Source organism: Saccopteryx bilineata, chromosome 5, assembly GCF_036850765.1.
Source record: "Saccopteryx bilineata isolate mSacBil1 chromosome 5, mSacBil1_pri_phased_curated, whole genome shotgun sequence".
Lineage (NCBI taxonomy): Eukaryota > Metazoa > Chordata > Mammalia > Chiroptera > Emballonuridae > Saccopteryx > Saccopteryx bilineata.
The window spans coordinates 240,297,650-240,311,044 of record NC_089494.1 but is presented as its reverse complement, the minus strand read 5'-3'; the positions used below and the strand labels follow the sequence as shown (position 1 = coordinate 240,311,044).

Sequence of the window (13,395 nt, the reverse complement as noted above, 5' to 3'; positions counted from 1 at the left end):
AGAGAGGCAGAGAGAGGGACAGATAGGAACAGACAGGAAGGGAGTGAGATGAGAAGCATCAATTTTTCGCTGTGGCACCTTAGTTGTTCATTGATTGCTTTCTCATACGTGCCTTGACCTGGGGGCTCCAGCAGTCTGAGTGACTCCTTGCTCGAGCCAGCGACCTTGGGTTCAAACTGGTGAGCCTTGCTCAAGCCAGATGAGCTCGCACTCAAGCTGGTGTCCTTGGGGCCTCGAATCTGGGTCCTCCAGATCCCAGTCCGACGCTCTATCCACTGTGCCCCTGCCTGGTCAGGCAAATCAAATCATTAATAGCTTAAAATCATGTTCACAGAAAAACGCTGGCCTCCCGTTAAAAAAGAGAACTCTCCATTTTTCACTTGAAATGAAAGGTATTGTCGTTAAATTTTCTGAGACAACTATGACGTCCCCAATAATTAAATTCTTAGTACCAAACTTAGAGCTGTGCAAGTCTCTCTCTGTCCTGTCCATGTAATTAGAGGGTGACAGCACTTTCTGTGTCAGTGAAGAGAAGGCCTGGAAAGAACCTGAATTAAAAATGAACAGATCTTCGATATAATAGTAGCTCTGGGAAGGAATCAATAGAACATTTCATTAGGATACTGTTGCGTAGAAAGTGTTTCACAAAGTTGAATCGCACAGTGAAAAAGCCCACTTAAATGAGGGCCGTCGGGCCGTTATGACTTGTCAGCATGTGAAGGACCTGTAGGACATGGGGCTCTATCAGCAGAGGACAGGTTCAGTTTCAAGGTGAAGCACTGAAGTAACAGCATGTTTCAGAAGATTAGATCCTGATGAAGGCAAGGGCCTCTCCTAGGGTGGGCTTCCGCTTGTCCTAATGATTGGCAGCATCAAGCTAGGGATGCCTGGCATCTTTCAAAGGATGAGACGAAGAAAGCCTTTTTCTCTATCCAGTACAAATTTCAAACGTCCCAACAGACATTCGCTTAGAGGGAAAACCTACTTATAAATTAACTGAGCCTAAAACTATCTCATCTTTGTACAGATAAATTCTGAACATATTTTATATGGTTTTACATGATGTATTTTTTCCATGAATCTGGCTACCATATAAGCAGAAAAAGATCAGGCTTTGTCAGAACTCCCTAAGAATTGTCCACCCTTTGCTAGGGTCGCCCTACCCCATCCCCCAGAGTCCTACATTGAAACCTAATTCCCAAAGAGATGTTAGGAGGCAGCACCGTTGGAAGGCAGAGTCCTCATAAATGGGATCGGTGCTCTTACGAAAGAGAGGCCACAAAGCCCCCTTCCACCATGTGAGAACAGAGACAAGACAGCCCTCTGGGAACTGGGAAACCGGCTCCCTCCCACCTGACGATGAATCTGCCAGCACCTTGATCTGGGACTTCCCAGCCTCCAGAACTGGGAGAAATACATTTCTGTTGTTTATAAGCCACCCAGGCTATGGAATTCTCTGATAGCTGTCCAAATGGACTGAGGCACCACTTCAGGGACAACGGCAATGCTTCCAACGATGAAGAGTCACAAACCGACCTGCTCCTGTCAGTGCACGTTTGTAGCCTAACAGCCATGGTCATTCCATAGATGTGCAAGAACTTATTGTCAGGATCTTTGATCACAGAGGAGGGTCAGTATTTACATGACATTACATATTTTCCTCTTACTTATTTTATATTATAATCAGGGTATTATATTCATTTTTAATGAATATAAAAAAGAATCTCAAGCGAGTAAAGGGAATATTTCAACGTATTTATTATACAGAGGTGTATAATACAGAGGTGGCACTGGTTATGACAGGGTAGAGAACTATTGCTTTAAAATTTACAGACACCTAAAATAAAACCCAGCACTTCCAGTTCACTTATTTACCTGCTTACTTATTTATTTCTGGTGACTTGCTTACTCAGGGGTTTATATTTACATGAGAAAAAGCACCAATTCCCTGCTGACATTCCTCCGATCAACAACCATCTAGGGACTCCCTGTGCCTTCACTTTTATCTTCTTTTTCTCTTCCGCTTCTCCTTCCCTGCACGTTTCCAGCAATGAAGCTCTGCACACTCCAGGTCAGGTGGAGCGGGTCCCGTGTGCCGCGCAGGAAGCCGACATAATCACCGGCCCCTCTGCTGCCTGCCCAGCTTCGTGCCTCTAAAACCGCGAGAACCGTCTTCGTTTTCTCGTCTGGCATTTCTACTTGAAAAATTTCTACTTGAACAGTTGACCAAACATGAAAGGCACTCCAAATTTTAATTCTTAACTCCTTCCAATGTAGGTTCTTGAGGTACTGGGGTGTTCTTTTGATTAAATATTTGGAAACTCACAAATCAAAACAACTTGAGGTCTCCTGCTATTTTTAAAGCTTCAACAGGTAACTTTTTTTTTTTTATGTAGAGAGAAGGAAACAAAAGAACAACAAAACAATAACAACAATGTAACCCACCCCCATCCAACCTTACCTTTTATTATCATTATCACATTTTCAGGGTAGGTATTCCTTCATTTTCCCTGATGAAATTTAAAAACAATGTTTCCAAGCTGATTACAATCTCTCTTCTAATTACATATAATCCCCTCCTACCCCAGTCCTCTCTGCTCCCTCCTCTCGGGCTGAAGGAGGCATCACAGAGCTCCAATACTGTGACACAGGGAGACGCTTTGACTGAACCCTTGAGAGAACGAGGTGGTAGAGAGAGGGTGCCTACCCCCAAATCCATGATTCATTATTATTCTGCGAGAATCTCCTGAGAAACCAACAGAAACAGAAGCAGGCAGGCGACAGTCCAGTCGGCTGGCTCAGACCCAACCAAGGCCTTACTCAGATGGCCTCGTGGTTGCTAATCTACAAGCAGGAATCACTTTTTCATTGCCTGTCACATTTCAATACATTTATCCAAGAAGCAACAACCCGAGCACTCAGGTTCTGGTACTCTACTCAGGTTCCACCTCAGTGAACAAGACATCTGCAGGATGTGTCCCACACCAGTGTGCGATGCTAGAGGCAGTGGGACATATAAAGGTCTGCAAGATACGGTAAATGTCCTAAGGAGCATGTGGTCCAGGCCAGAGCCAGGTACATACATTCAGTAAGGCAGACCACACACATTATAGATCTATAAGCAAATACTCAGGAAAAGAAAAGATCAGTGGGAACGATGTTGAAGTAGCATGATGGAGGAAGGGGTACTGGAGCTGGATCTTGCAGGACAGATAGGCAATGAGCACATAATAAAAGGGTTTCAGTGATGGAACGGTAGGATCCTGTTCGTGGTCTGGAAAGACGGTTCTGGCAGTAAAGGCTGACAGTCACCTTGTATTCATGAATATGATGAAGCGGACAACCTAGACCCTTTCCTTGTATTTAAACAACAAAAATCCAAAGACTCTACCACTATTGAACCATACAATGATACAAAATTGTGCTGCAGTTGTGCAATAGATTTTAATTGCATGATACTGAAACACCAGAGCCAGCCTTGACAGTGAATATTGAAAAATAACGTTTTGATACATGTAAGGTTATTAAAGAACTGTGCATGACAAAAAGGAAATAAAAACATCAAGAATGGAGCACTGAGAGACGAAAGTGTTTGATAATCCTATTTCTTGCATTCTAACAATGATCGCAACATTCCCAATAACACAGCACTGGGGTATTTCAACGTTGAATTTTAATTTTTAGCTTGAACTTGCAGGTGGCAAGATTTTACTTCTGGCAGTTTGACAGCTACATGTGAAAGGGTCCCAAGACCTTAGTAGGTTATCAGCTAGACAGATGGTCAAAGCACAAAGACATCCTGCATCTTGTATTCTTTTTCCTAAAGGTCTTTAAAACCAAATGGTGTCGTTAGGATGGTAAGCTTATTCAGCACTTGACTGCCGGGATAGTCAAGGTGTTTTGAAAGCTCTCTTTATCCATCCACAGCTGTGACAAAAGAGGACAAAATATCTGACCCACTCCACTAATACACAAAAAGGAAAAAGGAAAAAAAAAAGGCTTCTGATAGGCTTAAAACAAAATTATTTTTTAAATAGTAAATATTCTTTTAATCAATGTTCCTTTTGTTAAATAAGTAGCATGCAGAAATAATGTAGATGGTGGTGGTGACATTTAAGAATGTTGTTACAAATCAAACTGCTTGTCCTTAGAAACAAAAGCCTTATTTCCTAAGACAACAACATAGATGCTTAACACTTTGCATTATATTTTCTTTTTTATTTGTTTGCTTATTTATTTATTAATTTTTAGGTGAGAGGAGAGGAGATAGTGAGGCAGACTCCTGTATGCACCCATGCCAGGATCCACCCAGCAACTCCATCTGGGACCGATGCTCCAGTACCAAGCTATTTTTAGCCCCGGAGGTTGACATGCTTGGACCAACCAAGCTATCCTCAGCAACCGGGGCCACTCTCAAACCAATCGAGCCACTGCTGCAGGAGGGGAAGAGGAAGAAGCAGCAAGGGAGAGAGGGAGGAGAAGAGAAGCAGATGGGCACTTCTTCTGTGCACCCTGACCAAGAACTGAATCCGGGATGTCTGCATGCTGGGCTGACACTCTATCCACTGAGCCACTGGCCAGGCCCTGCACTATATTTTTATAGTCAATAAATAATCTAATTGTTTCAATGAGTAAAATCATAGGGGGGCAACCGCAAGTGGCAATAACATATCAGCACAGGCTCTGCAGCAGAGGGGAATTTGTAATGTAAATCTTCAGAAAAACATAAAATGCTAGTAATGACATCACAAAAATAGTACTTCTTCATGTGTTAAGGAATTTAAGACTCCCTGGCATGAAAATCACTTACCCAGCTCTTCATTATCAATGACTTCAAATGTGGCCCAGATATCACCTTTTGTAGGAATAATATTTTTTATTGCCAATATATCATTCGTTAATTCTTCTGCTTCCATCACAGGAGATATCTGTAAAAGAGGCCAAATTTCTTTAGAACGCATGTCAGACACAGACGAAGCCCAGGATAAGGCACCCATATTCGCCATCCACCATCTTCTGAGAGCCCAAGTTTCTTCTTAGTATGTATAACTAGCTTCTTAAGCACACAGCAAAAAACAGCCCATTCAGATCTTTTCCATAAAATACATTTTAATGTGAGGGAAAAAAGTTATTACAACATAGACATAATCAGGAAGATTTTTTTTTTTTTACTTAGTAATTAGATCACTCAGAAGGGAAGCATATACCTAGTCACACACTCAATGACCCTCACAAGACAGCAAATCCAATGGCGTTTGAGAGTAAAACTTTTCACTTGTCAGTTCTATAATCAAGAGTTCAAAGTGGCTTGGTTTATTCAGCCTGATGCCCAAATTATACACAGCTGACTGCTGTCTGCTGTGCTAAAGAGCCTCAGGGTTTTAGTGGTCTGCAGTGTATCCTGCCCTGCCAAGTGACAGATGGTGGAACACCAAAGTGCACGGGAACCCAGATTTCAGGGCACAGGCCAGGGTCTGCAGCGCCAGCCCAGGGGCCAGCTCTACAAGAGCCCTAGAGCCTCAGGCCGCTGCCTAAGCACACCACCTTCTTCGGGACCTTGCGGCTGATTTGTTTCTTCTTGTTTCTGCATGTGCCAATCTGAAATGCATGCTGGCCAACAGCAAGCTGGCTTTCTTCAATGAGAACTTAGCTAACGTGTTAAACAAATAAAAGATGGTTTAAGCGTTCAACTATTCTAACCTCACATTTTCAGTAAAAGTATGTACCTATTTAACAACTTCTTAGGAAAGGAATGTGCTCGTTCCCATTTCTCCTGTCCAACACAGATCATGAACACACTGCACATGTATAAATAATATAAATAATTATCATCATAGGGAACTCATACAGTGCATCTTTTCAACTTTGTAGAACCCAGTACTTTCTTTGGAATACTAGTTACATGTGAACCCCACTGTTTCCCATCTAGAAAAGCCCAAGACAGTATAAACTTAAAAGCAAACCCCTCCCCCAAATAAAGAAAACAGCATCTGGGTAAAGCAGAAAACTCTGAGCAGCAGAAACATTAGTCGATGACTCATTTCAATGAGGCTGTTCACCTGAATGGCTTTAAAATTTTTTAAGTATACTCTTTTCATAAAATAATAAATGACTGAGAATCCAAATTTGTGACAAGGTCAGCAAAGAACACATCTCAGAGGGATACAGGACAGGAAGGCTGAACTCCAGCCTGTCTCAGGGAAAACCCACGGCTCCCTCTTTAGAACACCTCCAACTCCACCAACGGCACTGCGGAAACCATTATTGGGAAGAATATGTAAATCAGCATAATGGACATAGGGTTTGGAATATGGAGACCCAGGTTTGCATTCTGGCCTTGGTGCTTCTGAATTCCCAGTTCCGATTCTTATAAACTTAGGACATTCCCTGCTTTATCTGCCAACTTTGTTTGAGGTAATGATCAGCTGAGATAAATGTAACTCAAGATTTTTGCAAAGCCTTAAGCATTAAACAGATGTTAATGATTATTTTTGTATAGTGTTTGCAATGTTTTCGGAATTTTTATGGTGAAACTGGACAGTCATTTCTAAATACTGTACTTAAAATAACAAAAAGTTTCCCTTAGTAAGACAAAGCTAAACTGAGCTACTAAACTAAAGCATTTGGGTGTATGCAGAGTAAAGTCATGTGCTGTGAATACCGATTCTAATGTAAGAACTGGGCTGATTCACCTGTCCTGGCTCCTCAAGACCCCTTCTATCACCATCACAGAGTGATCAGCATAAGAGCTGTGATGTGACCAAGGAGTCGCCAGACCATAGCCTGCGATCAGCTCCATGTTCTAGGCAAGGTAACCAGTGCTACAGTCATAATATGTTAATTATTAAAAATATACACATTAACAATCACTATACATGTTTAATAGAACTAAAGTCCAGAAATATCTAAAATGAAGACTCTGATCTTGAACTTTAAAAATGATAAACTGCTGTAGCTGAGTATGTCCTGCTACATGGCGTAATGTCTATTCCTCATAGAGAACGTTTTCCCACTAAGTAGGAATTGGAAATATCAGTTACTCTTCCTAAATCAGACCAAGCACGGAACACGGTAGCATGATAAGGACCTTTTTAATCCATAAAAATAATTAATAGGCATAGAAAAAAAAGAGTAATCCAATATTCAAATAAATTGTTAAACTAGAAACTAAAGTCTACAACAGAAAGGTAGCAGATTAATGATTAATAATAATAATAGTTGTAACAGTTATTACACACTTAATGTGCCAAGCAATTTGCTAAGTGTCTTACATGCATTATCTTATTGAGTCCTCCTATCAATGCTATGGTGCAATAGTTTTTCCTCACTTTACAGGTGAAAAGACAGAGGCTCAAACCAAATAATTAACTTGTTTAACATTAAGAACCTAAGGGAAGGAGTGAGAAATTTAGTCTCAGGTTGTTTTCCAGGACCCATGGGAAATCCTAACTTTAAGCCAAAGCACGTTAAAATGCACCTTTTCCAAATGACTAACACATGGAATTCCCAGAGGCTACTGGTTTAAAAAGTCAATCCTGTCATCAGTCATAGTTTGAACTGGATGTGTAAAATAAGCTATAAGAAACAGTGAAAAATTCAAAACATGTAAATTAACGCTGACAATTGCAATTTCCAACAGGACTCTTGACAGCCACGTTCAGGACTCACCCGGATTATAATACTGCAGTCGGGCTCCTTCCTGCCCACATACACTTCAATCAGCAAGTCCCCAGCTTGGGAAACCTGGCGGAGGCAGATGTGAAGACGGCAAGTGTAAGGACGTGGCAAGAACACACATATGACACTTAGACAGTGAGACAGTACTAGTCCTAGTTCTAAATAGTTCACAATAATGAAATCAGCCAATGTCCCCCTGAACAGCAGATGATACCAATTTACCAGATGTGGTTGACCCAAGACAAGGATCTACACAAACACAACCAGCCACAACAGTTACAGGGAGACTTCTTATCTCTTACTGCAGAGCTTAGAGCCCTCAGATATCCTTATATTCTTGCAGAAATAATGAATCTGGCTAGAATAAAATTATGCTTGTTATAATAACAGCTGTTGTTTAACAAAATAAGGAGTGAAAAATCAGCTGTATGTAATTCTGCTCTAAGCTATAGTGTGGGCCAAATACCAAATGAAAAATAGGTGCTGTGACATTTTCAGAGATAGTATGTCCACAAGTTGACATCTGAGGATAAACTCAGTCAGAGTTGTATTAAAACTACAGATAAAGTATACTTAGCAAGAAAAACAGAACAAAACAGTGAAGTAACAAAATAAGGTAGATAATAAAGATAACTTTTTAATTATTTTTAGCCAAGCATTGGTGCTATTTGGGGTCACTAAGAAACCCTGAGAAGACATCTTAAGTGAAGGAGATACCAGCCAATAAATAAAAAGAATAACATAAGTGTTATGTAGAGATTGACAGTATAAGGTGGAAAAGATTAACAAAGAACCAAATTAATCTATGAAAAATATTTTGATAAGCTTTCTCCAAAACTTCCCTTAAGTTGTGTAACCATTTAGAAATAATATCCATCATCTAATCTTTAATGAGAAAGGGTCATTCTGCAGTTAAATTTGCCTCGGAGTAAAACCTAATGAGTAAATTTGTGGGGGAAACACTAAAAATGTACTTTGAAGAAGAGTTCTTAATTATTCTGACACTGTAGGCTTAGAAAACCTTATTTCTACTTTTTCTTTCTTACTTTTGATGCTATACAAAAATCCTAAGGAAGAAAACATCCAGTTGACATTTTTCCTTTTCACTGTGTTTGCATAAACAACTCTCCAGGAAGGACACGTTTTTAAAAATTAAAAAAGCAAACACCACGAACTCACAGAGTGAAGCCAAGAACAAGCACAGCTAAGATATTCAAACAGGGACACAGAAACTGTCAGAAAAATACTCCAGAGGAGAGCTGGATGAAATAGAGAAAACCTCAAGCAATAAAAACAAAAAACAAAAAAACCCAAGAAACAGATTTTTCCAAACACTTCTAACTTTCCTTTCCCAATTACTCTATTATATAGATCATTCTTTTCTTATTTTTACTTATACCTAGTTAGGAAGTATTCAAGACTCCTTTCTTTACTGTAAGATGAATATAGGAGAAAAATGCAGAAGGGTACTCTGCTTTATGTGATACAGTATAGCTAATGTGTCAAAGATTATCCCTTGGGCTCACACAATCCCTTATTTCATGACTGAAACTCCCCGAAAAAGCAAGAATCCAAAAAAACCTTCCTAATAATGAGCCAGGTTTTTTAGCGTTACAGCTAACTCCCCTGGAGGCTGCGTTCATTACTTGGGGTCAAAATGGAGGAAATACTTGTTTCGGAAATTAGTTTCAGAGTACTGGCACTCGGAAATCTAGACACTGGCATAAAAGCCTTTCATCATCTTTTTCATATGGAATGATGGCTCCAATGGCTTCTCTAATTAGGAGTGGATATTCCAGGAATGAGGTGAATTTGGGGTTTGACTAATAAGGAAGCATTTGCCTCATTCTCTGAGTGCATCTAATAAACAGAAAATATTCCACCCATTTCTATTATTTACATTGGTACCCTGAATTCACTAAAATTCCCAGTTATTAGAAGAGGATTAAAGCGGGACCGTAAGCAAGTCCAGTGAACAGTCGTCAGACGAGGAGAGGTACCCTGGAAAAGTGCAGCACAGCCTGAACACACACATCCAATATAATGAGACTGAAAAAAGCAAGAAAAGATCTAGAAAAGCCCACTAAGACATAAATTAGCATGTGTTACAAAGATCACACAGAAACGTTCCCGCTAATGCAATCATCCCACAGCAGGCAGAGCAAAAGCGTATAAGAAATAATTTATATGTTCAAAATCGTAACGGACAGAACCACAAGGGAGGCTGAATTTTCAATTCACTCTAGTATTTTGGGCTTTAAATGCTTCCTGTGAAATCCACTGACATTTTCAATAGTGCTTTTATAAATGGAAACTGATTTTATAAAGGATATTTTGATAAGATTAACGCTGATTTTTTTTTTCCTTCTACAGTTTGAAAAATTTACATTAAAGAACTCTGGCATTTTGCATACGTGCTGCAAGCTGCAGAATTACACACCTATTTTATGTTGGGTCCCTTTGCCCATTAATTTTACTTTGCTTCAAAGAGAAACTTGAAATAAACACAACAATTGTTTACTTACAATGGAAGTTTTGGGGGTTTAAAAAAAATTTTTTTTTTTATTCTTTGGAGATCTAACTATTACTACTCACTTGAGTGTCTTTCCACTTGGTAATAAAGCTATTTTCTATGTCCATTTGTTTGACTTGGTCTTCTTTAACCTGTTTAAAATATAATTTGGGACATTCTAATAAAATGCATGGAGTGATGGTATTCATCCTCACATAGTTTCTTCAGGAATTTAAAGACCAACATGTAAAAATAAACGAGCATGGCCATCTTAAACCAGTGCAGGCCCACACAGCTGGGGCAGAAATAAAGCCAACAAGATAAGAACTTCATAAAAGTCAGAACACTTTATGATGATACCACTTCCGGCGACAGGTTCTGTCAACAAAAGCCCCTTTGCCAGGGCAGTTTAATGATCAAAGGTGCAGATGACTGGTTTGTAGAGTGTATTATGTAGGTTGAGAGATAAGACTCATTTCTCAAACTGAAATTTCCACCATTGACAGTTATATTTAACAAAACTATGAAAATAACCATTTTCTTTTTCATTAATGAAACAGTAAAAATAAAAAATAAATAGAGAGCATGCAAAGCCACACAATATTCTTTTTCCTAATTCTTTCAGTTCTCAGCATCAGAATTATTGCACAGAAGCTGCTGTTGATCAAAAACAGTGAACATATATAGAAAGAAATAAAAAGAAGATCAAAAAGCAAAGAGAAACTGACAACTCCAGTGTCCGTTCCTACATGGCTATTTTATTAAAATACAGTTTTCTTCCCCTTGCTAAAGAAATCTTGTGACCAGTTATTATAAGAACGTAAGGACTTTACAAATAGTAACCTACTAATACACTTGCATTCATCTGGTACATCTGTAGCACTAGAAAACAAGTCATCTTATAAAGCACCATTTAATGCAATGCTCAGAAAGGTTCAATGACACAACTGAGATGCTGAAAATCATATGCAGCCAGACTGTTGACCTAGGTCCCCTGTATTCCTACATTCAAATTTCCTCTATTTTGACATCTTTGAACTATGAAACTATTCCTAGTCTAACAGTTTTCTGATGAACATGAATATATTAACTGCATAAAATAGCAAATTGAAAAGTCAAATAATTAGAACAGAGATGATAGTGAAAATCACAGAATTACACTTCAGAATTTTCATTTTTTTCCAATTCAGTGCACAATGAAAAAAAAAAAAGGAAGTACTTTCAAGTGCAGAATTTAATAGCCTGGTGTTTATTACTGAATTTGTAAATTCATAATTTCACACCTCTAAGTACACATATTTAATGCATACATAGACTGAGGAAGAAAAACACACAGGAATACGCTATAAATAGGAATATTATGTCTGACAGACACCAGATGGTAAAAGAGCTTTAAAAGCAGCCCACTTTAAAAAGCTGTGATATCTAAAAAATTAAGACCAAATATAACTATCCTTTATTTTTGTTATTTTTAGATATTCATAAATATCTGAATAAAAGCATTCTAAAATATGTATTTTGTTTGCAAATAGTAAGAAAACTATTTTAATAAAAAGAATATATAAAATATTTACCTCAAATATTTCAACATAATTATTAATTAGGTCCTCAATTACATTTACTTCTTCACTCGTCTGTCCCTTCGTTTGAAATAAACAGGATGAAAAGACCAAGGCCAAATTATGGGCATTCATGTGATTGATTTCTGAGCATCTCTGAACCCTGTTAAAGAAAAGCATTGCTCATTATGACACGCTCCTATTTGAAAATTTCATAAACTAGAAGTCATATATTCATTTATCACTTTAACATGTATCAAAAGTCTCAGCTATAAAAGGTGCAGTGGTGTTTTAAAGGTAAATACACAGTTCTTTTTTCCAAGTAGCTAACAGTGTTGTTAAGAGCATAAGAAAAAAACTACCATCAGAGAAGATATTGCTACAGGTTACAAAGCAGTGCCTGAGTGTTGATTTAGAGGGACCCACTGTATCCAACAATTCCCGATAGTGGGACAACCCATGACAAAGGCATAAAGGTGTACTTGAGAGCAGTGTGACACGAGCTGAGGGGCCGAAGCACAGGTGCATGAGGGGAAAGGGGGTGGTAGGTCAGGAGGGAACCAGGCAGAATGGTCAATCAGCCGGTACGGGGTGGAGAGTCCCAAGGTCACTGTTCAGGGCTGCCCTGACTGTTGCAGAAAGTGCATTATCAAGGAACAGGATACTAGCTCTCAAAAAGCAAACACTTCAATTAAAAATATAATTATACTTCTCTTGAATAGAACTAAGAATGGCTTCTTATAATGAGCAGAAATGAACAGATGAGTCAAGTCTCCCAATCAGTAGGCTATGCTTGGGTCTTAGAGCGTTTAAAGCAGTTACAAATGTAAGTTCAAAACGATTAAGATAAAAAGGAAAACTACAGCCATCACTAATAATAAAAGAAAATTTATATTGATAAAAATGCATGAGATGAGAACACTAAGTGATAAACATGGGAGTATCTACCAATGCCCTCTATTATAGCAGTTGCTTAATTGCCTAATGTCCAAACTTTTAGGACGCATACCAAACAGGGGAGGCCAACTCCATCAAAAGATTAAAGCAAGACTAAGGTTGGTACGCCTGTCTGTAAGAACAGAAATTCTAGTAGGGACTGGAAGAAAGTGAGCAAGCATGACAGCATATATATATATAAAGAAATAAGATGCCAAGTCGCATAGCAGACACAGAATAAGCACAGTCATCCTATATGATCTACAGGATGCACACAGAATTATAAGTTAGAGAAGAATGTAATAACTGGACACCCTTCTCAAAACCACCTCTGTATTCTTCTACACTAGGCTGTGAACATCTGGAAAACATATCTGCAGGTTGGTCTCTGTTACTAGAATCTAGGCATCTCACAGTCGGACAGTGTTGCTTTAATCACACTGCAGTGTGATTGCTGCCTTCATTTCTGGCCAAAGCACCTACAGTGTGGCGTGTTCCTTTTCTTCCTGTATTTTCAGCCCCCACATGTTAGCGTTCCCTGGTGCTCCTTATTCAGCCTGCTCAGTCTCTTCTCGCTCAGGCCTTCTCGTTGGAAGCCCATTCAAACTGTTTCCTAATTAGTTTCTCTGCCTCTACTCTAACCTCTTCCCAACCATCCCATTACAGGGGTTATTATCCTAGCACAGATTTACTCAGTCACCGCCTATCGCT

At 39.1% G+C, this 13,395-nt stretch overlaps 1 protein-coding gene across 4 annotated transcripts in view; it reads right to left on the bottom strand.

Moving 5' to 3' along the window:
• Positions 1-13,395, bottom strand: part of ARAP2 (ArfGAP with RhoGAP domain, ankyrin repeat and PH domain 2) — a 179,100-nt gene that overhangs the window by 34,972 nt on the left and 130,733 nt on the right. For 3 of the 4 annotated variants that reach the window (XM_066279125.1, XM_066279123.1, XM_066279124.1), the window contains exons 23-26: positions 11,764-11,911; positions 10,273-10,341; positions 7,669-7,743; positions 4,811-4,928 (exon numbers count right to left, since the gene is read on the bottom strand). In XM_066279125.1, the coding sequence (XP_066135222.1) occupies positions 4,811-4,928; positions 7,669-7,743; positions 10,273-10,341; positions 11,764-11,911 (410 nt within the window). The remainder of the gene's footprint in view (positions 1-4,810; positions 4,929-7,668; positions 7,744-10,272; positions 10,342-11,763; positions 11,912-13,395) is intronic. The other variant, XM_066279126.1, reaches the window with a different exon arrangement.